Raw genomic sequence first — 23243 nt, 5'->3', positions numbered from 1 at the left:
CGATTTTGTTCGTAACTCATCTGAATCAATCTTGATTACAGTTAAGTTAAAATCTATTTCAATGGTGCACTTTTATTTTCTTTGCTTTGACTGACGAGTTACACCAACATATATCTGAATTTTGTGTTGTTTTTACGCCCATTGTGTGTTGTGCACACTCAATTTCTTTAATTTACTCGGAGGCATCCAAGTTAATTCTTTCATAGAACTCTGTCATAATAAAAACAACCTGTTTTGTTTGCTTATCTATTTCTGAAGGTCTCACATTTCACTTCTATTGATCCTTTATGCAAAAATTGCAAAAAAAACCCCAACGTGTTATTGAAGACATATTTTAGAACGGACACATGATAATTGAAATTTCAACATTGAAAAGGACCTTTATAGTCAAGTCTCTTCCAGATACCTTATTTTGTTCTGCACCAAAATTTATAGTCAGGCTGCAGAAGTGTGGACATCCTGGCACATAAGCGTCCTGTCTGTGACAAAAGGACTCAAAGGACCTTTTTGATAAAGTCTGTTATGTGATGGGATTCGCAGTAGATTCATTATTATTTACTGTTGCGTTATGTTGTATTGGAGATGTGTTCACATTCAAACCTCTGTTGATGAATGCAAAAACATCTCGGGAAGAATCAAGTCCACATCCAACAGGCTGGATACTTTCTGGTTTCTTTTGCTTAATTACATCCATTCATACTTGCATATTTGTTGGTTGGGTTTTTTTCTGTTTTCCAGTTAACATTTTTCCTTTGATGATCATCTATACTATTTATATCTCGTGGCTTTGTGTTTGTGTGCTGCTTGAAAGGACCGAAAGCCTTGCTTTTATTTCCACGTCTGGTCTTACATATGGAAATTTTGCTCCCGGTAACACGTCAGTTGAAGTTGAGAGGTGATAAACATTCTGATTTTGAAGATGAGCAACATTTGGGTGTTAGTGGACTCCAGTCTACAAGAGTGGATGGAAAACTGGGCAGTTTTCCCACCAAGTGTAAATGAAAGAATGAAGAGTGAAAGGGCAATGAGGGGCTCTGATCTGTCAGAATGAATAACAGAATAAAACGTTTTCTTTCATTTTGATGAGAATTATAATGCGATAAATGAAAACTCATAAGTGCTGAATTGCTTCAACAAAATTTGCTGCTATTGCCTTTAAAATAGTTTTTAATATACATGTCAAATACAGGTTTTAATATGTAGACCATTTGCTTTTCAAGAGTGCTTATGGCAGTATTAAGCTTGTCAGGAATGGCATCTTACCAGAGTAATTGATTGTTTTATTCCCATTGTATTTTTTTAGCATGAGGTCAGACTCGTAGCCTGCAGGTTTGCATGGCTAAAGCCTGTTCTAGTACATGTCTAGTGTCAGGACATCATCATTCACTTCAAAAGCTTCCCCCAAACCTGGAATATGAGACGTCATATAGCTCTGCAGTCAGAAATGGAAAAGAAAAAGCACTGTGCCTTCAGGTTAAATGCTAATGGAGGCTGAATACAGATAGAGGAATTTGGGAAGGAGAGGCTACGGACTTCCCTGAGGCTAAATCGTGAATGTTTCATGAAATGGAACATCCCTGGCCTGTTAATGCACACTAGCTCTCACTCTTGTGAAAACAATACTCAAATGACACATCTAAAACTACCCATACTTTGATAAAAAAACTGATTACGCTGCATTTTCATGGAGTTTGGAAATTTGAAAGCTCAATGCATTTAAAACAGACTGGAGTGTAAATCTGTACCATCCAGATGTTTGATTGAGAGGTGTCTTTTTGTCTTGACCACATTTCCAATGTATTTATGCGTGTTTGCCATAGGGATCACCATACCGAGCGTGCATGGTTCAAAGTGAATAATTTATCACATGCATGGGTTCCCTACAAGAGCCCTCCATATTGATGACTATTGACACAGCAAACATGACACCGAGTCAATGAAAACCTTGGCGACATCATGTGAAATACAGCCACAGAGAATCAATAACAATGTCCAGTCCTGCTTATATTAAAGTCACATCGAGGGAAACTGTACTTCTTTCTGCTTAGTGTGGTAAATTACCTTTGAAATCTAAAGGTCAGTACAAATGTCAAGAGACCTCTGCGTGTGTGATTACAAGGGGCATCAAAAACAATGAAAACCGTATTACTACTATGGACATTTCTCTCTTTTTTTGCAGTTTTGAGAGACGACTTTCGTCAAACACCCAGTGATGTGGTGGTGGCAGCAGGTGAGCCGGCGGTCATGGAGTGTATCCCCCCCAGAGGTCATCCTGAGCCCACCATCTCCTGGAAGAGGAACAATGTCCGGGTCAATGACCGAGATGAGAGGATCACTGTAAGTTGGAAACATTTCTGCAAATTACAGATTCCAGTTGTTTCTTTTTCTCTTTTCTTTGTCCGATATATTTTAAATAAGCCAGAACTTCAGCTTCTGTTTGCACTCATTGAAATGCCAAACATTTATTTTCAGGCTCAGTATGTTAAACAGACAATATCGACTCGTGGGGGAGATTTTAAGCCATTGAGTCATCTTTGTTTTTGGTTTTCCACACAAAAATCAATGATGGGGAGTTTCAATCAGTGAGGAAGCCCCTGATTAACAATCAATTCCAACTCCAGTCATGGCTTATAATTGAAAAGCCCTGTTTTCCTGACATGCATTGATCCTCTGCTCATCAGAGCTGCTGACTCTTGAGAGAAAACTCAAACCTTTAGGACCAGAATATATGCAGCTTCAATCAGTGGTTTTCCATGTTCTGAAGTAAGCAGTAAGCCATATCTCTACGGTTGTTGGCCCGGGGTTCCATGTGTAAGACGTGTCTTACCTGTCATGTTATATCTATAAAACGTCTCTTCCTCCTCTGGCTGTCATTTTCAGATCCGAGGAGGGAAGTTGATGATTTCTAATACCAAGAAAAGCGATGCCGGCATGTATGTGTGCGTTGGGACCAACATGGTTGGAGAGAAAGACAGTGATCCAGCTGAACTGGTTGTGTTTGGTGAGTAACGTTGTCCGTCCTGCAACAACAACCTTTAACTATAAAATGTGACGTTTCTTAAGGTTTTTTTTTTTGCATAGATGTTTTCCTTCAGGGTCCTCTGCCCTCTTAACCTCTCTGCTTCTGCCTCGGCTTTGCTCACAGTAGAGCGGAGCAGCTTGCTTTGAGTCTTTGATCACAGGAAGCAGATTAAAGATTGATCATTTCTCTTGATTCCCAACAAGCCACCCCCACCCCCTCCCCAGCACCAGCCAAATGCTGCTCCTCCACAATGTGGTGCAACAGTTAACCCTAACCCCCCTAATGCATCATTGCATGACACCGTGTCACTTCCCCTCACTTTTCATATTTACAGCCATCTGTGAAATTTGCAAGATAATACCCAGTGCACATGTGCACTCATTTCTTGGCCGTCACCACTTTAAAAATAGATCATGATTAGAGCTCATGATGCATGTTTCTCTCTTTAGATGTTGCTCTTCCTCAGTCTTATTGTTCAGCTGCATCAGCCTGGAAACAATCAGGGATGATGATTAAAACCATTCCCATTAGCAGAATGCTAACAGATTTAGAGACAGTCCATTTATTGATATATATTAAATTTTAGTGTGATAAAGCAATTTATTATTTCTGTTTTAGTATTGTGGAAAAAAAGACTATACGTTAATTTTCAAAAAAATTTCAGTCAATGATTAACAAATCTTTAAGTAGTAAAGCAGATGCTTTGAATTGGGTATTTTCCTTCTCTCTGACACTTTCCTCCACATTCCTGACATTTTAATCTGAGTTCAGTTTCTATGCTACACATCTCTGGAGGTGCTTCTTTTAATTTGTTGCCTTGGTAACCGTATGACACATTTTCAAAAGTTCTCTGATGCTTTATCCATCAACGTTTTAGCCTTTACATCAACTCTCCCAACTCTTTTCCTGCCTGTTATGCCTTTTTTTTCAGACCAGTCGTCTTCCTGGTGCACTCCAGCCTCTGTGTCTATTTGAAAAATGTCAAATGCTTTGCAGTAGACCTGCGGTAGAACCTAAAATAAATAGAAAATAAAATAATACTTTTTAAAGAAATCTTCCTTCACTCTGTCTCCATCAGAGAGACCAGTGTTCACCAAACAGCCGGTGAACCAGGTGGTGTTGGCGGATGATACCGTGGACTTCTACTGCGAGGTGCACGGAGACCCAGCGCCGACCGTCCGCTGGCGCAGAGAGGAGGGCGAACTTCCGCGGGGCAGGTACAACAAACCGACAACCACTCACACTTTGCTAACTCTGCTCAGCGCCTCGCCAAGATGAACATCATGTAATGCATATCCTCAGATTAGACAGCATGTTATTTGCTGTATGCTGTTAGATAAAAACAATACTGGCCAGATTAAGGATGATTATCATCCTGCGCTCATTTCAATTTTCCTGCACGGCATCATCAGACATTGTGACCTTGCATTGTACTAACAAAACATAAAGCAGCAGCACGTTATTGCATAACGACACTCTGAATTCATCCACAGCTCTTATATTCTGTACAGTCACAGAACATTGAAATGCAAGTACCCGTTAAAGGTGCTGTAAAAGCAGGTAAAAGCGTCTGTAAATGTGTTTGCAGATTTGAGATCCGCGGTGACAACAGCCTGCGTCTGAGTCAAGTACGAGGAGAAGATGAGGGAACGTATACCTGTGTGTCAGAGAACAGTGTGGGAAAAGCAGAAGCTTCCGCCAGCCTCCAGGTGCACGGTAAGAGTGATCAACCCTCAACGCGCGCCCTTGAACCAGCAATGAATTCAACCCTGGCTAGAAAAATGTCTGATCCTGCTCAATGACATGAAGTCACTTCCCTAATCTGTTGTGCAGTGTATCATGACATTAGTCTCAGAAATATGCTATTCTTAGAAGAAGAATTCTTCCAAATAGAAAGACGTTGTGGCTATCTGAACGTCTCTCAATATTTCCACTAGCGTGAAGTGATACTATAAGAAAGTTTTTTTTAAGTTGCTTTCAAATGCGCGGCTCATCATCCCCCTAGAGAGAAAGAGAGATCCAAAGGCTTTGAAATTGCATTAGAATAAAGTCAGACTCTTGAAGTGAAACACTCAGCTGATAAAAGAGAGAAGAGTTTTAGGCTGTGAAAGAACCTTCCAGACGGTACGACACTTCTGAGATGTCAACACGCGAAAGTGAGCAAATGTTTCTGACAACCAGACCCAGGCAGTTTGCTAATGCATCAGAAAATACACATGTAAACACAATGCAACGCCGAGACACATTATTCGAATTATTTCACCTGTGTGGCTGCTTCTAGTCCGTCCTCTCATCTTTCCGTAGTTGTGATCACTCCATTTAATCAGCACTCTCCTCCCCGCCGTCAGTCTTCAAAACAGCTCACAACATTCATCCATTTTCATCATCCTACTGTTCATCAGCTCATTCATCATTCTTCTCTTTTCTTTTCCATCTCTCTCCATCACAGTGGGCCCATCCAGTAAGTAGTTCATTTTGTGTCATCTCTGAATATGTGTGTGTGTGTGTGTGTGTGTGTTTCAGACACATACATTACTTTTACTGCTGAGCTGCTCACCAGCAATATTTGTGCCTATAAATGATGAAACTCATTTTAATAAAGCTGGAAAGAAAAAAAATGCTTTAATGGAAGTGAATATATAACGCAAACAGCCTAATCAGGCTTATTTGTGTGGTAGGGTGATAAGTATAGAAAATAGCTGCAAATTAAAGCCGGTTTTACTACCGGTGATTTGGAAATGCCTGACCTTCACAGCTGCACTTTGCTGAGGCTCAGTGTTTCGCTGGGCTTTCTGGGAGATAAACATATAATTGACGGATACTTGCAGTCGTTGTCAAACTGCCGTCAAACACTGTCTTCTTTCCAATGTCAGAGAAATGGAGAAGATAATATGGCGGGTAAATGATAGCTTGAAGAGGAAGGGGGTGGAAACTGATGAAATAACCATTTAAGGATGCGACCCCGAGCTTCCAGTGTTTCAGATTTACCCTTTGTAGAAGCAAAGTTGTTCACTACAGCTTCAAACATCTTACTTTTATGAAAATGCTTTAAGATTGTGCAACAAAATGAAATGGTTTGGGCCCATCGGTGTGCTGTGGTCACTAACTGGAGTGAGTTAAAGTGAATTAAAGTGAGTGTTTTCCTGGTCTGACTGGATGCTGGCTGATGTAACAGTCCCAAAGTACTGGAGACTTAAACTGGACTCAAACCAGGTTTCTCAGTGACCTTGCCCATGAAGGAAGCCCAATACATCCAGCCTGATATATCTGCTCCCTGGGTGACCCTAATTTACTCATAGTAAAGCTAAAGTAAACAACATTTCATTTCCACCACATGTCTTTTGAATGTACTGCAACTAAAGTGGAGAGGACGTCACGTGAAGTCAAACTGTGCAGCGAATGTTCTCCCTTAGAGGACCGACGACCTTCAATTCCAATATAACACAGTAGCATTTCTGTCACATGTACTGTAGCAGGGAATGGCTGCAGAAGCTAAGAATTACAGCCCTTTCTCCTTAATATTCCCAATCCTTTTACCAGCCCTCCAAATGAAATTAAAGTATCAATGAATATGGTCCAGCTATAATACATCATGTCAAGGTTAATAGTCACCCAGTTAATCTTCTGAGAGCAAGCGTGTGTGTGTGTGTGTGTGAGTGAGTGAGTTTGTGTGTGTTTCCATAAATGTGTAGGGATGAAGACACGATTCGGGGTGGCCGTCAGCAGTATAAGGCAGCGTAGGGGTGCGCTATGGCTAATGATCTTTACTTAGGCGTTAATATAAAGTTGCCAGTCATGGGACAAATGACACTCTGAGCTATGCGATTTTTTCCCCTTAGTCGTCCTTCATGTAGTGAAGGTGTGACTCAGCAATACCATCATCAATCCGACTTTGCACCTTAATACCCTGCCAGCCCACATCCCAGATTCACACACAGTTCTCACATCATTCGGGCCTAAACTGTGTTGCTGACGCTGATGATTAAACTTGAAGTGTCATGACCTGGTCAGTGTCTGTCAGGATCCATCGTGGAAACTGAGGGTAAGTTTATGAGCTCAGCGGGACTCCAGTGGCAAGATGCGGAGGGTGATTGGAGAATGTGGCCTGATGCTGAAACGTTTGATAGCTTTTAGCTCTGAATTTTAAAATAAAGCACAATAAAGGCGTAAAAATGTGTTCATACTAGATAAAAGTAATGAACCTGAAATGCCTTCGCTGGGAATGTCTACTGCACCACAGGCCTCTTTGTCTGCCTCACCTCATTTATCATATGGAGACAGACGTTTGAGCTGTGGTAAAGATAATCCTGAACCTCCACTTACAGGCTGAACTTGGATTGGACAAGATTTTTCTCAGCGCTGCGAGAACATTTGCTTTCTATCACGCAGAAGCACAGACGTTCACAGAGAGTCGGCGCTTTCCTCCTTCAGTCTGACAGTTGTTATCATAAAAGCTGTGGAAACGCAACTTGCAGTCCTCGTCTATTTTTGCCTGCCTCTCAAGGCATGTTCGCCTTGTTATGCGTTCCCTGGAAATATCCAGCCGATGAAAAAAGTCATCGGGTTCCTTTGAATTCCCGTCTCGAGCGTTCTATTCTTTATTTAGACATTGGCAAGCGATTTGCCCTGATAATGCCTCCTATCGTTAGCCTCTTGTTTGCAGACACGGTTGTATATTTCAAAGAATTTAAGGATTCAGATGACACGTGCAGTTTTGTTGGGGGGAAATACAGCCCAACCGTCATATCCAAAGCCCGAATCCCAGAATATCAGAACATTGCGTTTTGAAAAAGATGTGGTGTGCAAATAGTTCCCATGACATTCAATCATTATCTGTTGATTCCTGTCATGTATAATTCAGCTGCTCTGTTTTAATCCGTCTCCGTATTTCCTTCCTCCGACGCTGATATTTATCCCTGCCCTAAATCTAAGGCTCAGTGTCGCGCCGTGCGCGCCCATTATTGCTAATTATTTATTACAGCCCGAAGCAATGTGCCGGCTTGCCGTCTCAAATCAAACATTGTTATTCTCCAGACAGGGCTGTGAAGTGAACCAAAAACAGCCTTCACATACCCTGAATATTCCGAGCTGTCAGCGCATTTGGGTCAGAGTTATGGCTTTCTTTCAGATCTGAGTGGGACCGCTCAGGTGACAGGGTTTTTTCTTTAATGACCCGGCGAACACGCGCGTGTTTATGTGCGTGGACACGCGCCTCTGACACGGATCTCATATGACAACGCTTTAATATTGAATCGCATGATCATGCGGTAGCTGGAAGCGAAATCTGGGATTCGGCGTCCTCAGCCCGTATCAAAAATACAGGAGCCGGGTTTCTTCCTGCTGTCCTCCCTCCTGCTGGCGAAGGCCAAGAAGGATCCCGGGAAATTCACAGCAAACTTTGCTTTTTCCTGGGCGAATATGTCAAACGAGACGATCCAGATTTTGTAGATGGCTGCACGTCCAGTTATTAGCAGTCAGTTTCCTCCCTGCTGGAGTCTTCTGGAAGGTTTGAAGCGTGAAGTCATGGACCAGGAACCAGATGATGTAATCATGATGTTTGTGATGTTTTGGTCACATCACTGGTTTGGGGGGTTTCAGAACATGCTGGGAAAGACCAATTATGTTCACCTAAGATGTTTGTTAAGGATGAGTAAGAGTAATGCCCCCCCCCCCCAGTTGCTACTGGTAGGTAACCAGTGAACATTGTGTCTCAGCAATAGGAGCACAGAAAATCGCGGTTTTTATGGATTACAATAGTGCAGCAGGATGTTCGTTTGGAATGTGTGGGAGGAGTGTTTCAGCTGGAATAAGCACACAGCTCTGAAAAATGCTGCGGATGGTCTCCTGCTGCGGGAAGGCATCCGTGGTGGAAGGAGCATTTTGGAAGGCAGAGCAATTCCCCAGGCGAGAGAAGAAACTGTGTGTGCAGGGCATGAAATGACTGACCTCTGCTGAGTGATTACAGAGAGCGAGCCTGAAGAGACGCTCGATCCACAGCCCCAAACGGCGAGCGCGGCTCACAGGAACCTTAGCTTTTCACTCGGCTCTGCTTCAGGTTTGGACTTTGACCTCAAACCTTTTTTTTTTTTCGTCTGTCAACTCTTTCATTCAAACACTTTCAACTCAAACCCTCCGAACGGATGAATCGTCTCCCTGAGGTGACCAGCGTCCACGCACATTCCCAAGAGTGCTTACTTTGAAACTGGAGAACGGTCGTGTCACGGTCCTGCAAGACAAACCGGTCTGTGATGCGGTTCCCATGAATATTTTAGCTTCATACACGTCATATTATTGGATGATTGGTGAAAGGTGAGAGTAGGAAATGCCCTGTGCTTTTGTCACGGCTCTATTCTGTTTATATGAGCTCACATGTTTAGTGACATAAAGTGTTTTACTAATCAAATCAAATCAAATCAATCTTTATTTATAGAGCGTCTTTTACAATCAAAATTGTTTCAAGGCGCTTTCCAGAATCCCAGGGCCTGACCCCAGACAAGCAACGGTGGCAAGGAAGAACTCCCCTTTAACAGGAAGAAACCTTGAGCAGGACCAGGCTCATGTAGGGGGACCCTCCTGCTGATGGGGGGGCTGGGTAAAGAGAGAGGAGAAGGGGGAGGACAGGTATTAATAACCATTAATAACCAGGAACAAGAAGGAGATCTGGTGGACAAAAAAAAATCAATTAAGACATGCAGAAGGCATCAGTGTCTTTACAGTCCACTCGATGCAGGGAGGGCTAATTGAAATCAGAGATGTGTCTGTGTGTGTGTGTGTGTGTGTGTGTGTGTGTGTGTGAGAGAGAGAGAGAGAACGAGAGAGAGAGAAAGCTCGCGAGAGATTTGACAAGTGACCATCGATGGTGAAAAACCCTGAATGTTGTTACTGGATTTTTAGGGCATCTTAAATATAACTAAGTGCGTATTTTAACACGCTTCCACGCTGTAAAAAGTGTCTTCAAGTAAAATAATATCTCTGATCCTGTATTTAAACAAATTATATGCGGAAATATAGATAATGTATGGAAATATAAACACACTGGCTATGTATAGAAAGCAAAATTGTATGGATGCATTTAGAGAAATGGAGACATTTCTGTATATTTCTGCGATGGTAGGAGAAAAATACTGATTCTGATTCTGATATATAGTCCCCCCCCCCCCATCCCCTCCCTTATGCCTAAATTGTTTTATGACATTTACTGAGGGACCTTCGTGAAGAGGAACCTACTGTAGTTTGGTCTCTGGGAGTTAGTGTTAGGTCCTCAATATGGATTAAAAAAAACAAGCATAAAGGGAAAAAGGCTTGTCAGAACAGACTACAGTAGATTTTTGCTATATTTACAGTTCCGGGAGACCCTGAACTGTAAATATAGCAAAAATCAAATGAGAGAGACTCTTTAAACATGGTTTATTCTCCAAACGGTGCCCTTGGTGGTGTGCAAAAACATTTAATTAGCTTACAGGATCCACTGAGTACTTGATGATGAGAACAGGTTCTAACAGAGTAAAAGGCTTTTTTCTCATGTCATGTAAAGAGCTTCTAGATTCTTTAGTTTTCCTCTCTGAGCTGCCCTTGCAGCATAATAGCTAACCTTAGATCCTTTTGCCGGGAGCAACGCCGGCGCTCCCTCTGCTCCAGGCTCTTCTCCAGAAGCTCCCCGCTTCTCTCTTGGGACTTTGCTGTCAATTCATTGGTCTCATTACCTCAAAACGTCATGTCTGTGAATGAAAGGACTGTGAGTTTCTCAAAAGGAAGGATTTCAACTATTTTGTAATTTCTTCTGCACTGCAGTGCCTCCTCAGATGGTCGTTCGGCCACGTGACCAGATCACAGCTCCAGGTCGCACCGTGACCTTCCTCTGCGGCACTAAAGGCAACCCACCACCTGCTGTCTTCTGGCAGAAAGAAGGAAGCCAGGTACCGTTTTTTTGTCCGATATTTTTCAGTCATCCATTAACATTTTATTTACAGTGGACGACAGTTCCTTGACCTCCGCGGTGCCCTGTGTTTCGATGGAAACCTGCGTTTTATTGCGTTTTACCCCCTCTCGATGAGCCTGTTCAGGACGCTGATGTTGGGCTGTTTGTGCAAGAGGAAGACCAAAGAGGAGATTATTGGATTTAGTGACGGAGGACATGAAGTTAGTTGGAGGCTGAGGGGAGATGGAGGTAGCTGATTATCTCTGCTGACCCCTGAAGATGTAACCTCCAGCATACAGCGCTTAAACATGGTGCGAAGAGCACTGCAGCTTCTCATACTCGTAAAGTTAGCTCAAGACCGCTGCAGGACAAGGATTGGTCGAAAAATACCCCACTGTTGTCTCAGCCCACAGCGGTCGAACCCAATATGACCCGTTTTTAACAGGTGATTTCGATGCTTGGTGTCAAACGGGCCTTAGAACCTAGTCTAAGACCAATCGTGGCGCTTGACAGTGGCGTGTAGTAAACAGGCATAAATGTGCTGCGTTCAGGTTCACATCGGCAGCGAACAGATGGAAACAGAAATGGAAAAGAAAAGGAAACCAGCCAAAAGTGTAATTTTAGCTCAACCTCGGTGTCGACCGAACGCGGTACCGCTAAAGCTGGTTTCTTTCCTTCGCATCTGCTCTCTTTGTCGTGCTCCTGGCGATCATCTGGGTCAATAGCTTAGCGCCGTGACTCACAAACGTAAACACACCTCGTCCAAAGAAGGTATTATTACGTTATGGGGACTGTTTATGCATTAGGGTGTACGATAAGCTAGGCAGACGATGCTGAAAGGCCTGATGGGCGCGCGTGGGTGCTGCGAGCATGGCTCCCAGGTACAGATTAGAGGGGGATGAGATTGGAGGAGGCCTGGAGAACATGTGTGGGAGACGAAAAGAGTGGAAGAAAGATAAAGCGGACAGTGTGGAGGAAGGGGAAGTATGTGGGTAGCATGTTGTGAATAGTGTCTGCCCTGCAGTGGGAATCCATTTCCAGTCGGTGGATGGAAAAGAACAGTGGAAAAGAGCAGATGGAAAAGAACGTGCGCGTGTGTGCGTAGTAACATGGCGCTTTATCACAGCGTTAAGGCTCAGAATAGCCAAAAGTACCTGACGGAACCTGAACAGGGTCTTAGATGGCTGCTGTGAACAGGTTGTTTCAGCTACAATCAAACAAATCTCAAATCTGTCTGTCGTTAGCTTCCAACACCGATATATTACAAAATATATGTTTTAATATCTGCAAAAGCTGACAATTTTAATTCTTCACGCTTTACCTTGTCCAATTCGCAGCTCTTTATTGGTTGTTTCTAGAGCCTGAGCTAAAATACTGGCGTGTCTACATTAAAGATCGCCGGCTCAGATAGTTGTCAATTTTAAGCGGTAAAGTGTGTTTAGCTTTGTGTTTAGCTGCATTCGTTGCAAGCTGGCTGATGAATATTTAAAAGTACGTGAGCAAGGCTTCAGCTCCACTCAGCTCATAGACAACATGAATCCAGACACGTGTTTCTAGACGCAACGTGAAGCTCTGGGATGTTTGTCCCCTCCAGATCTTGCTGTTCCCCACCCAGGAGCCGGCTCAGTCAGGTCGTTTTTCAGTGTCGCTGAGCGGCGAGTTGACCATCGCCGATGTCCAGGTGGAAGACTCGGGATATTACATCTGCCAGGCCATCAGTGTAGCCGGCAGCATCCTCACGAAAGCCCTGCTGGAGGTGGAGAGCAGTGAGTATCTCACATCACAGCAACACACTGGACAATAATGCATTTACAGTTCCTGCTCTTATCAACCTCTTAGCATTGCAATTAAAAGACTTTTTCCACCACATTTACCAAGAATCATTACATAATGGATATGGAACTGAACTGATCACTTAAAATCTAATCTCATGCATTAAGTAGAAATATAATATGATGTAATTTAATATGAGTAAGTAACACTATTGATCCCAGTGGGGATAGTTACAATCTAAAGCACTATTTTGCTCTGTTATAGCTGATTTTTTTTTTTTTAAGCTAGCTTAATTCTGAATTCTGTTGATCTGCGCAGCATTAAATCTGACTTCAGAAGTCAGTTAAAAAGATGTCCAAATTTACTTGCGAATCCCAAATCAAATGAATGTGTTATGTGTTTTTGAATTAAACGGAGCACATTCTGTTTCATATTTGATCACACGCGTCCGACAAGCTGCTGATTTATCCTCTCTCACCTCACACGCGCACAGTTTGAAAACACTTTCCTCCGACTCAGCCAGCAGCAGGGCTCCTTATCTGATGTAATTCAAAGAGACAACGACCGATGCTTCTATGTAAATAAGATCGGAGTGACACAGCACCCCCCCCCCCAACCCGGCCATCACACCGATTCGGGGAGAAACAACGGTTTTGCCCTTATCCTACGACACAAACCTCAGCGGTCACCTTCCACATTTTCTGTTAGCATCTGTTAGCTGATGATATCAGCAGGGTCTGAATAATAATGAGGCTATACACCGTGACAAGCCATGACAAATGTAAACAATGACAAGCCGTTTTCACTCTTCGCGACTTTATCTTAGCTTGCCGAAAGTCTTTTTGGCAACTCTCAGCTCAGGCGGTTTACATTTAGGACGGAGTCCACGGGCACTAGCGTTAGCTGCAACCATATATGTCCACACTGTTCTCAGTGTTGACAGTCAGGGGCACATGTGTGCATTAGGTGCAGATTGGGACTACTTTTATGGGTCGCCTGTGCTTCGTCCGTGGACAACCATACGGTGCATGTGTGAAAGCTTTTCCACTGCTGCTGCTAATGTAGACAAAACATCCAACATCTGCTAACAACAAACCCAAATGTTGGCGAGGATTAGCTCTCGTTTCTTTCTGTTACGTGTCTTCTGCACGCGACCTGAATTAAATATTCATGTGCATTTTGAAAATATCTTTTTCTGTCGCCACAACTGTCATCATTAGCAGCCAAGGGTTCCCATTTACATATATTTATTCTTTCTGCACCTGACAGCACCCTCCGACCACGTCCCCCCCATCATCCGCCAAGGACCAGCCAATCACACGTTAGCTCCAGGCTCCACTATTCAGCTGCACTGCCACATCATGGGCAACCCCACGCCCAGCATCCAGTGGGAGAAGGACGGCCAGAGAATCCTTGGAAACGATGGCCGAATCATCTTGATGGAGAACGGCACCTTCCAAATCAGCAACCTTCAGGTGCTTTAACCACTGTTTAATTACCGATCCGCTTTTCTCCCGGTGACCTTCAGCTGTGGGAAATATGATGCATATTCATAAGTACTCCGCACCTTCTTCTCATTGAAATGCGCACGATGTCTATGTTAGACACTATTTGCACATTAAGCGCAGTTGCAGTTCAGATTGAATAAACACACTCCACGTGATTAAACAGCGGTTTTAATTACACAGAAAGTAGGAAGCTCTTCAACTGAGGGCGTTTTACTGTTGATGCGAATGATGAGCTCTTAGGAGAGTCGAGGTGGAAACTGTTGCGAAACCACATCAGTGAGGTGTGATCACCATGATAATAAGCATCCAAGGCCATTAGCAGTCGTTAGCACTATCTTCCCCCATGCTAATGAAATCCTTTCTGCCCAAAAATCCCTCCTGGGGACGAAGCAGCACCCGAGGTCAACGCATCGCCTGCAACGCACCAGGAGGCCGGTGTATTAATTGATTGTGGGTTCTTAATGATTAATAATCGCTGGGACTTAAAATTAAATCCTCAGTACATCACAGCAGGTGAATAGAGAGGAAGTGGAGGCTGAATGGAGAGAAAAAGTGCTAAATCGCAGCGTTTTGTTGCTTCTAAATTTGGCGCTAATTCCGTTTGAATTAAATACGTCGTTAAAATAATTTCGGATCCCAAACTTCTTTTTTACAGACGTGAACGATCACCAAAGCTGTTGGTGAATATCAACTCAGGTGAATGTTTTAGGTCTCTCACAAACGTCCACCCGCTGCTGGTGCCGCAGAAAGACCCAGAGAACCATTAGAGTCAGTAGGAGGAACCATCTGGACGCCACCGGCGTCTGCGCCGACCCCTTCATTCCATGTCAGATGACAGTTTAATTCATTTTAATCCAGCCAGGAGCTGTTGAACACCAAAGTGATGGATTAACACGCAGCGAGCCAAAGCCCCAGTCATGTCCAACTTGACCACGTTAGACTCATTATAAGCTATAAATATGGAGATTACAACCGATCTTCAGAGACCAGGATTGGGTGGGGGAGGGGTGTAAATACAAAAAGCACTTTTTTGTATCTTTTGCACAAAGGTAGATCTGTAAGATCGGTTTAAATTATTACCTGACATTAAAGTTAGCGAGCAAGTGGTGTGTGTGTGTCTGTGTGTGTGTACATAGATATGGAATCACCGAGTCCATCCATTGTTGTCATTTTTGTCTAAACTAACTCCAACGAGGACTTGTACTCGGCGTTCACACCAACCGGCGAGTGAGATCTCCGTTGGCGAGAAGAATAAAAATCTGCATCACACATTTAATCACGAGCTCATCGTTCTAAATAAGTCAATATCATCTGAGCCGTGGAGACGGGACAGATGGACTGTTTGCTCCTCGTGCCCTGGAGATGAGAGGCTATTATGCTGGGATCAGTTCCACACACACACACACACACACACACACACAGATACGTTCTCTCACTTGGTGCCAAGAAGTCCTGGAAGTGTGTATTCTCGGGGGATGGGGGGCGGGGGTGGCGGTGCCATTCGGCAGGGTCAGGCTACTGAGAAACTTTCCCAAACTTGGAATTTCTAAAAGGAATAATAATATCCGAGTTGAGGCCGGCTCACTGTCATTTGCTTAATACCAATTTTATACACGCTGAAATGTAAATATGCAGTTTTAGTTTTGCCGTAAATCTTGTACACAAGCTGGTGAAGTGAATTCTAGAGGGATCATTATCGCCATAGCAACCTTCTTAGACGCCGGTGCACTCTGTCATTCTATCTGCAGATCCTCTGGAAGTCTGAAGCTCTTAAAAATCTCCTCCTGTGCCGAGACCGGCGCTGCCAGCCTTGATTAATAGTCAGGTGTTTCCCCCCGTTAGCCCCTCCCACGCTCCCTCCGAGTCGATTCCCCATCCGACAATCAAACGCCACCATCTGGGGACGTGTTTGAACCCTGCAGACGGATGCTCCATCAGCAGGTCAATGCAGGGTCAAGGCCTATAGGGAAAGGGGAGGAGCTTGGGACGTCACCTGTCCTGTGCCCCGCTGGACGCGCTGACACGCCACTTAGCTTGGCGCTAATTCCTCTGTCAGCATTAGCAAAGAACCGGCCCACAGCCAGGAGAGAAGAGGCCATAGGCTCTGCTGTGTACATCCTCTGAATAATGTATGGACTTTTCAGCGGGAATAACGCGGGCTGTGCTGGGAGAATCAATGAATACGAGAAATCTGATTTGTGTTTCTGCCAGAATGGTTCTGGATATAAACGGATGAGGCAGAGAAACTCAAATAACCTGCATGAAAAACGGTAGAAAACCGAACGGACACACACACACGCACACACACTCCCAGACGGAGCCCTCAGTTCTACAGGCAGCAGTGATTTTTACTCTTAATGAACATCAAGTTTGCTGCCAAACTGCAGAAACGTGTTACTTTAAAATAAAGTCTTCACACTTTATCACCTAAAAAAATAAATTAGATTTGGGTTCGAGTCAGTTGAATTGACGATTGCGGACCTAAACCGCACGAAGGGAGACTCAGAAGCAGCAGAAACATGTTTGGAGGTGAGTTCTTTCTCTGCCGGTGTCCCACAGAGAGACCCCCCCCCCCCCGACCTCCTCTTCTGTTGTGGGTAATTTCACAGGCTGTCTAGCTTTTGGCCTGCCTCCCCCAAAAATGTAATAACCAGCATTCATGTGCACACACAGGCTCATTTATCACACAACTCTTAATTACATCTGCTCGTAGCCCATCCAGAATGCTAAGTAGCTGTTGGGGACGTAGACGGGCTCCTCAGAAATTTCTCGACGTTGAGCCGGTCGTTAAAATTCTGCCCTTTCATCCTTTAGCTCTCCTCCTCTGCTGCGACCCGCCAGAATAAAAGCTCCTGGCTCCCGACAGTAGCTCTGACAGCAAATAGGTCCTCTGGGAATATGGAGGTTATGAAAAAGAAAAAGAAATAATTACAATTGACAAAATGTCTGGCGTGAAAGCGATTCATTGAGATACAGTCTTGACAATTAATATGCACAAGAACGATGCGAAACACCTTTATTTTCTTCTGAATCACAGTAGCGTGAAGCCATTGATGAACGAAATGACAGTTTATTAAGATTCATGCTGCCACTTCACGCCTCAGTCATGCAAATGTGTACATTAGCATGAGGCCCCTCGTGCTGCTAAAGTTCACCTGTCTGATTGTCATCTGTGCGTTATTGTATCTGTCCATGCATCAATAATCAGACTCCTGTCATCAGAAAAACGTGCTCAGAATTCAACGCGGGTGCACGGCGACAACGTTGCGTTTCCGTTTGTGGACATCTGTCAAATAAAAGAAGGAGAGAATGTTCCAGCGCCCTCTTTCCTGAAATCTCCTCACCTCAGAAATCACAATTTTGACGCCCTGTCACATCATCTTTAAAGGGATCCTGAACGCCTCTCTGAGAGATCTCGTTACAATGCTCTTTCAGACCGATCCACATCAAAATGTCAGAGGAACGAGTGGAAAACACCCAGCTCTGAGAGATGTTACCTCTCACTTTTGAGACTTGACGGCGTTTGTTTGTGTTGCTAGGAAACGGACTCTGGAGTTTACACCTGCCTGGCTTCCAGTTCTAGTGGGGAGACCAGTTGGAGTGGAGTGCTCACAGTCAAAGGTAAAGTCTCCATCCATTAATAATGTCCAGCGCACGTTCACCACCAAATAAAAGACACTTTTTATGCACCTGGAAATAAAAAGTGCCCAGCCTGCTGTTCTGTTCAGTCGCTAATTAGGAAGCTGGAGAAACACTGCTATTGACTTTTTAAATGGAAAAACTGTACAAAAGACGCGGGGAAGTCATTGATGTCATTGATGTGTGAAGTCCTAACGACGGAGGGTTCGTTGTGTGTGTTGGATTTTAATTGAAACAGTGAACCCCTGCTGGTGATGGAACTGTAAAACGTCTGGTTAGCATGCGTCATGCTAGTCTGGTATCTGCCGCTGCAGAATTAAACGTAAACACACGTCTTCTTTCACTCCCTACTGATCCAGAGAGCTTCGACCCATCGCTAGTCCAGACCACTGAGCCCTTCCAGCTGCCGGGACCCCCCCACAAACCCATCGTCACCGACGTGTCCAAAAACAGCATTTCTCTGACATGGCAACCCAACGCTCATGAGGGGGGAGCCGCCGTCACCTCTTACATCATCGAGGCCTTCAGGTGAGGTTGACGCGTCAAGATAATGGACCTTTGGAATCTAAAACCAGAGAATTTGCTTCTTTTGACTCTCAACCTTTTTCCAGTCTTGGCTCATCGCTTTTGTGGTGACGTTGAAAAATAATATGGAATGAGATGTTTTTCCTGGATGAGAAATTTTTTTCCTCAGGCACATGCACACACAAGCTAAACAAAAGAATGAAGCACAGCAGCATCTTCAGGCGAGAAGGTCCATGTTGGAGTCGTTACGGGGACAAAGTTGAGGATGGAATGATGGGAAAAGGTAGCATCGAGGGGAAATGAGATAAAGGAGCCTAACCTCCGGAGGTGCTGGTGCTCCTGTAGCCCAACAACAACAGTTCTGAGTAAAACAAACTGATTGTGTAGTTTGCTGCGGCACTTCCTGTCTTCAGGTGTGTGAAGGTTTGTTTCCAGAGTGTGTACAGAGAGTATGCAAAAGTGTTGAGGGCCTCTACCGTTGAATATTCATGATCCGATTCTTCGCCGTCTTTTGTGCGAACCCAGCTGAGTACCAGCGCTAATGAGTTCTATTCAGCATAATTAGTTTGTTGTTGTTGTGGCGGAAGGTTCCTCCGCCACAAACCCTCGCAGGAACCACGGAGAACCCGTAAAAACACAGATACACGTTTGGGGAAAACCTTACCGCAGTCAGTTCAGCGGCAGACAAGGTCGGAAAGTTAAAAAATGTATCATTGTAGCATCACAATGCTTCCAACATGGCCTCATTTCCTGTCCACAGCTGTGTCTCTTTACAAGCCCCATTACATTATTCATCAAAACAGCAAATTATCTAATGTGAAAAATCCTTCAAATTCTCGGAACCAAGCGACTTTGCTCACATCTGCTTTTGTTTTCCACGCAAGAAATTAAATAGCTCTATTGCTAGCAGATCTTCTCATGCTCTCTCTCATTTAATAGCATTACAAAGCACTTCTGAACACAATAGAAGGCAGCTTCTCCCTGCTGGAATATAGTGTCCAGTTTATGGCTGCTGGCCCAGTTCAGGGTATTTGAGGAGAGTCATTCAAATGCAGGTTTTGTCAGGAAGCTGCTAAATTTGATTGAAAGCGAATGAGCGGAAAAGTGGTGCAGCTTCTAATGAAGCAAGTGCTGCTTCCTGGCTCGCTGCCGAACGAGTCACGGAATGTCGTTGAGCATGTCGAGGTGTCGGGGAAAAACCTGGACGTCGCCGCTGCGTGTGAAAGAAAGTCCGTCCTCAGTACCGCCACCGTCATCAAAGTAGCCTTTTCATCTCTTTTCACAGCCAATCAGCCGGCAGCACGTGGCAGACTGTGGCCGACATGGTCAAGATCGAGACACACACAATCACCGGCCTTCTCCCCAACACCGTCTACTTGTTTATCGTGCGAGCGGTTAACGCCTACGGCCTGAGCGACCCGAGTCCCATCTCCGAGCCAGTCAGGACGCAGGGTCAGCGTGCTTGATTTACCTAGCGTTAAACAGCACTGCGCTAACGCTTTCGCCGTGCAACGTTGATGCAACGCGAGTGTTTTTCCTTCCTTCAGATGTGAGCCCCACGGGTCAGGGAGTGGACCACCGCCAGGTTCAGAGGGAACTGGGAGAAGTGGCCGTCCAGCTGCAAGATCCTGTCATGCTAACAGCAGCCTCCATACGAGTGTCCTGGACTGTGAGGGCCTCTTTTGAATATAAACAGACCATTTTTTTTGTTCTCGCTTCTCATCTCCCTTCTTCTTCTTCTTCCATCTGCTTCACCATTAAGGTGGATCGCCAGTCTCAGTTCATCCAGGGCTACCGTCTGTTTTACAGACCTAGCGGGGGAAGCTGGGTCCTCCATGACATCAACTCTCCGTCCGAACGCAGCGCCGTTCTCATCAACCTGCTCAAGGGAACCGAGTACGAACTAAAGATCCGTCCGTACTTTGATGAATTTCAGGGCAAGGACAGCCGAACACTGTTGGTTCGAACCCCAGAGGAAGGTACGTAATTTAGCACGTCTGAGGCGTAACTAGATTCAAAAGAAAATCCACTTTTCCTAAACCTAATCAAGGTTTGCTTTGACAGTCTAGTGCTCTCAAATTTTTCATTAGCCTGTTTGGCACCATGTGAATCGCAGCAATGTTATCTCATTTTGGGGTTAATGTTATATTCTCCACCATTTTGGCTCGCCAAGCCCTAATTTAATTAAAGCCGGCATCCACTCCTGCTGCCTGGGGTCCGCTGCAGTTTAATTTTATTCGAGGTAAAGATCAAAAACAAGGGAGCCGATTTTTTTTGTCCGCACGTATTGTCACTGCTAAGACCTTCCTGAGTAGATTACTGAGGGAAAAAGCCCAACATTAGCTTGATGCTCCTTCCTGTTACCGCATGTATTTGCTTCTCTTGACCCGTGCTTGCGCGCCGCTTCCTCGTTGCCTGCAGCGTGCACGATTCCGATTTTAACCGCGTTGTATCCGCCTGTGTCCTCTCAGTCCCCAGCGCCCCGCCCAGAGCGGTTACTGTGACGGTGGTGAAGCCAAGCAACAGCTCCAGCATCAGCATCTCGTGGGAGCCTCCACCTAGCCACATGCAGAACGGCGTCATCCAGGAGTACAGGGTAAACGCCCGCGCGCATGAAACGTGCACCCAGCATTCCATAATCACACAACCGGTCGCAAAAAAAGGACTTCAAACGCACGAATGTCTGGCTGTTGCCTATGACTTATTGGATATTGCAGCCTGTAGTTAAATATTTCATCAGCGCACCTAAACGCAAAGGCCTGCATCTCCTCAGCCGAGGATATAGGCCCCCCAAAAAGGCATCCGAGGCTAACGCTCCTGCATCTCTGCCAGATTTGGTGCGCGTGGAGCGGCGCAGACAACCAGACACGGAATTACCTCAACAAGACGGTGGACGGGAACACGTTGTCCACCGTGCTGCAAGGCCTGATGCCCGTGCTGTACCAGGTGGAGGTGGCGGCGGTGACCAGGGCTGGTGTTGGAACTCGCAGCCAGCCCGTGTCCATCCTCATCAGTGAGTCCGCAGTCGCAGAAATCACCATAAAGGCTCAAACTGGGACGTTTTACATCAGGCCCTGATCGTGTTGACACTTGTCTTGATGTAAAACACGTTTATTTTTGTCATTTCTCTTCCTGTGCTTTAACATTTCTGTCCTTTCGCCACAGAGCCACCAGCCGAACAGCTGAACGTGCCAGGCGATGGAACCGGCGGCGGCGACGAGGAAAGCAACGTGAGTCTGGCCGAGCAGATCACCGGCGTGGTCAAGCAGCCTGCGTTCATCGCGGGCATCGGCGGGGCCTGCTGGGTCATCCTCATGGGCTTCAGTGTCTGGATCTACTGTCGACGCAAGAAGAGGAAGGAGCTGAGCCACTACACGGCCTCCTTCGCGTACACGCCCGCAGGTCAGAGGGAAAAACAGAGGTGGATAATCGTGTTTTCTGTCTGGGGGAGCTGAGATCTGAACCAAAACGACACAAGGTTGCTGCAATTTTACCCTGAGAAATAAATAATTCCATTTCTGAGGCGAAACCACCTGCAGTAAAACACATGTTTGAATGTGATTAATACTAGATCTACTTTTGATCTCCAGAGTCAAAATAACCTCTGCATATATTGTAAACACCATATTGGATAGAAGCGTCTTGTTTTTCGTAATTAGCATTTTTTTTCCTTCAAATTTGAAGTGATTAATCACCCAAATGAAATGATAATCAAAGTTTGACTTTAACCTCCATGAGAGCCAGCGATTCCCAGATCCATGCTATCTTCCAGTGTTACTGGACCATAGTTACCTCTTGAATGGGGCAGAAAAGATGTTTCAAGTGGCAGGAAGTGGAAAATGCACAAGGCCAGTGCTTGAATAATGTAGACATTTTGTCATGTAACGTTTACTGTCTTTCTCTTCGGCAGTTGGTTTCCCTCATGGAGAGACATCAGGACTCAATGGAAGGTGATTCATCTCATATTTGTTGGTTAAGTCAGATTTTAGGGATTTTTGTTTCCTATCAAGTTGCCGACGTCCATTCTCACGTGATCTCAGCCGATTCTGTCACGATGTCCCGTTTCTGCCTCTACTGATGCCGGAATGTCTCCTCAGGCCTGGTGTGCTGGGAGGCAACATGGGCAACTACCCATGGCTGGCAGACTCTTGGCCGACCTCTAACCTGGTCCATGGGGGTAAAGAGGCTGGGAACTGCTGCACCACCAGCCATGACACCACAGAGAGATACTACAATGGTCTGTCTGCCCTGGTGACCTGAGTTATCTCTTCAGAAGAACGCCTTCCACTAAACAACATCTGCATCCTCTGCAGACGCCGGTATCTCCAACTACCTGAACCAGACAGAGAAATACAGCATGGGCGGCTCCACCGAGGGTCCCATCTACAGCACCATCGACGCCACCAGTGAGGACCTGCACAGCTTCACCTACGCCCAGAACATGTCCACCGCTGCCTATGCCTCCACCTCCATCATGCCTTTCACCAACCAGACGCAGGCGGCGGCTCCAGGTGCAGAGCAGCCGGATGAAGGACAGCGGGTCACCCCGCTGGGTCCACCCGGAGCTCAGTACGCCCAACCAGAGCGCTGTAACGGTGAGGAGAGGTCCTTGTTATGGCCAAATCACATCACAACTGCTTTAAAAGGGTGCGTAAGGATCACCGGGCTGTTTTTGTCCGGAATTTCCCCCTTCACAACCAGGAGGGGGGGGCAAACGCCCGGTTATCTTATGGCCTATATGATTGTTCTGTGGTCTGCGGTGTGTTAAGAGGGAATTTGTCCTGATAATCGGCTCCGGCGTGCGTGAGGAAAGGCGAGTCAGGAAATGAAGACGTGAGCTGAACAAGGAAGCAGGAGT

At 45.2% G+C, this 23243-nt stretch overlaps 1 protein-coding gene across 6 annotated transcripts in view; it reads left to right on the top strand.

Moving 5' to 3' along the window:
• Positions 1-23243, top strand: part of robo3 (roundabout, axon guidance receptor, homolog 3 (Drosophila)) — an 85711-nt gene that overhangs the window by 56885 nt on the left and 5583 nt on the right. For 4 of the 6 annotated variants that reach the window (XM_029848819.1, XM_029848817.1, XM_029848818.1 and 1 more), the window contains exons 3-21: positions 2180-2337; positions 2881-3001; positions 4101-4239; positions 4611-4738; positions 5472-5483; positions 10814-10938; positions 12535-12706; positions 13983-14188; positions 17761-17842; positions 18220-18388; positions 19671-19837; positions 19933-20054; positions 20148-20364; positions 20857-20981; positions 21218-21398; positions 21551-21787; positions 22296-22335; positions 22483-22622; positions 22699-22980. In XM_029848819.1, the coding sequence (XP_029704679.1) occupies positions 2180-2337; positions 2881-3001; positions 4101-4239; positions 4611-4738; positions 5472-5483; positions 10814-10938; positions 12535-12706; positions 13983-14188; positions 17761-17842; positions 18220-18388; positions 19671-19837; positions 19933-20054; positions 20148-20364; positions 20857-20981; positions 21218-21398; positions 21551-21787; positions 22296-22335; positions 22483-22622; positions 22699-22980 (2823 nt within the window). The remainder of the gene's footprint in view (positions 1-2179; positions 2338-2880; positions 3002-4100; positions 4240-4610; positions 4739-5471; positions 5484-10813; positions 10939-12534; positions 12707-13982; positions 14189-17760; positions 17843-18219; positions 18389-19670; positions 19838-19932; positions 20055-20147; positions 20365-20856; positions 20982-21217; positions 21399-21550; positions 21788-22295; positions 22336-22482; positions 22623-22698; positions 22981-23243) is intronic. The other 2 variants (XM_029848820.1, XM_029848822.1) reach the window with 1 other exon arrangement.

This window comes from Takifugu rubripes, chromosome 15, assembly GCF_901000725.2.
Source record: "Takifugu rubripes chromosome 15, fTakRub1.2, whole genome shotgun sequence".
Lineage (NCBI taxonomy): Eukaryota > Metazoa > Chordata > Actinopteri > Tetraodontiformes > Tetraodontidae > Takifugu > Takifugu rubripes.
This window is presented reverse-complemented; position numbering and strand designations above follow the sequence as displayed.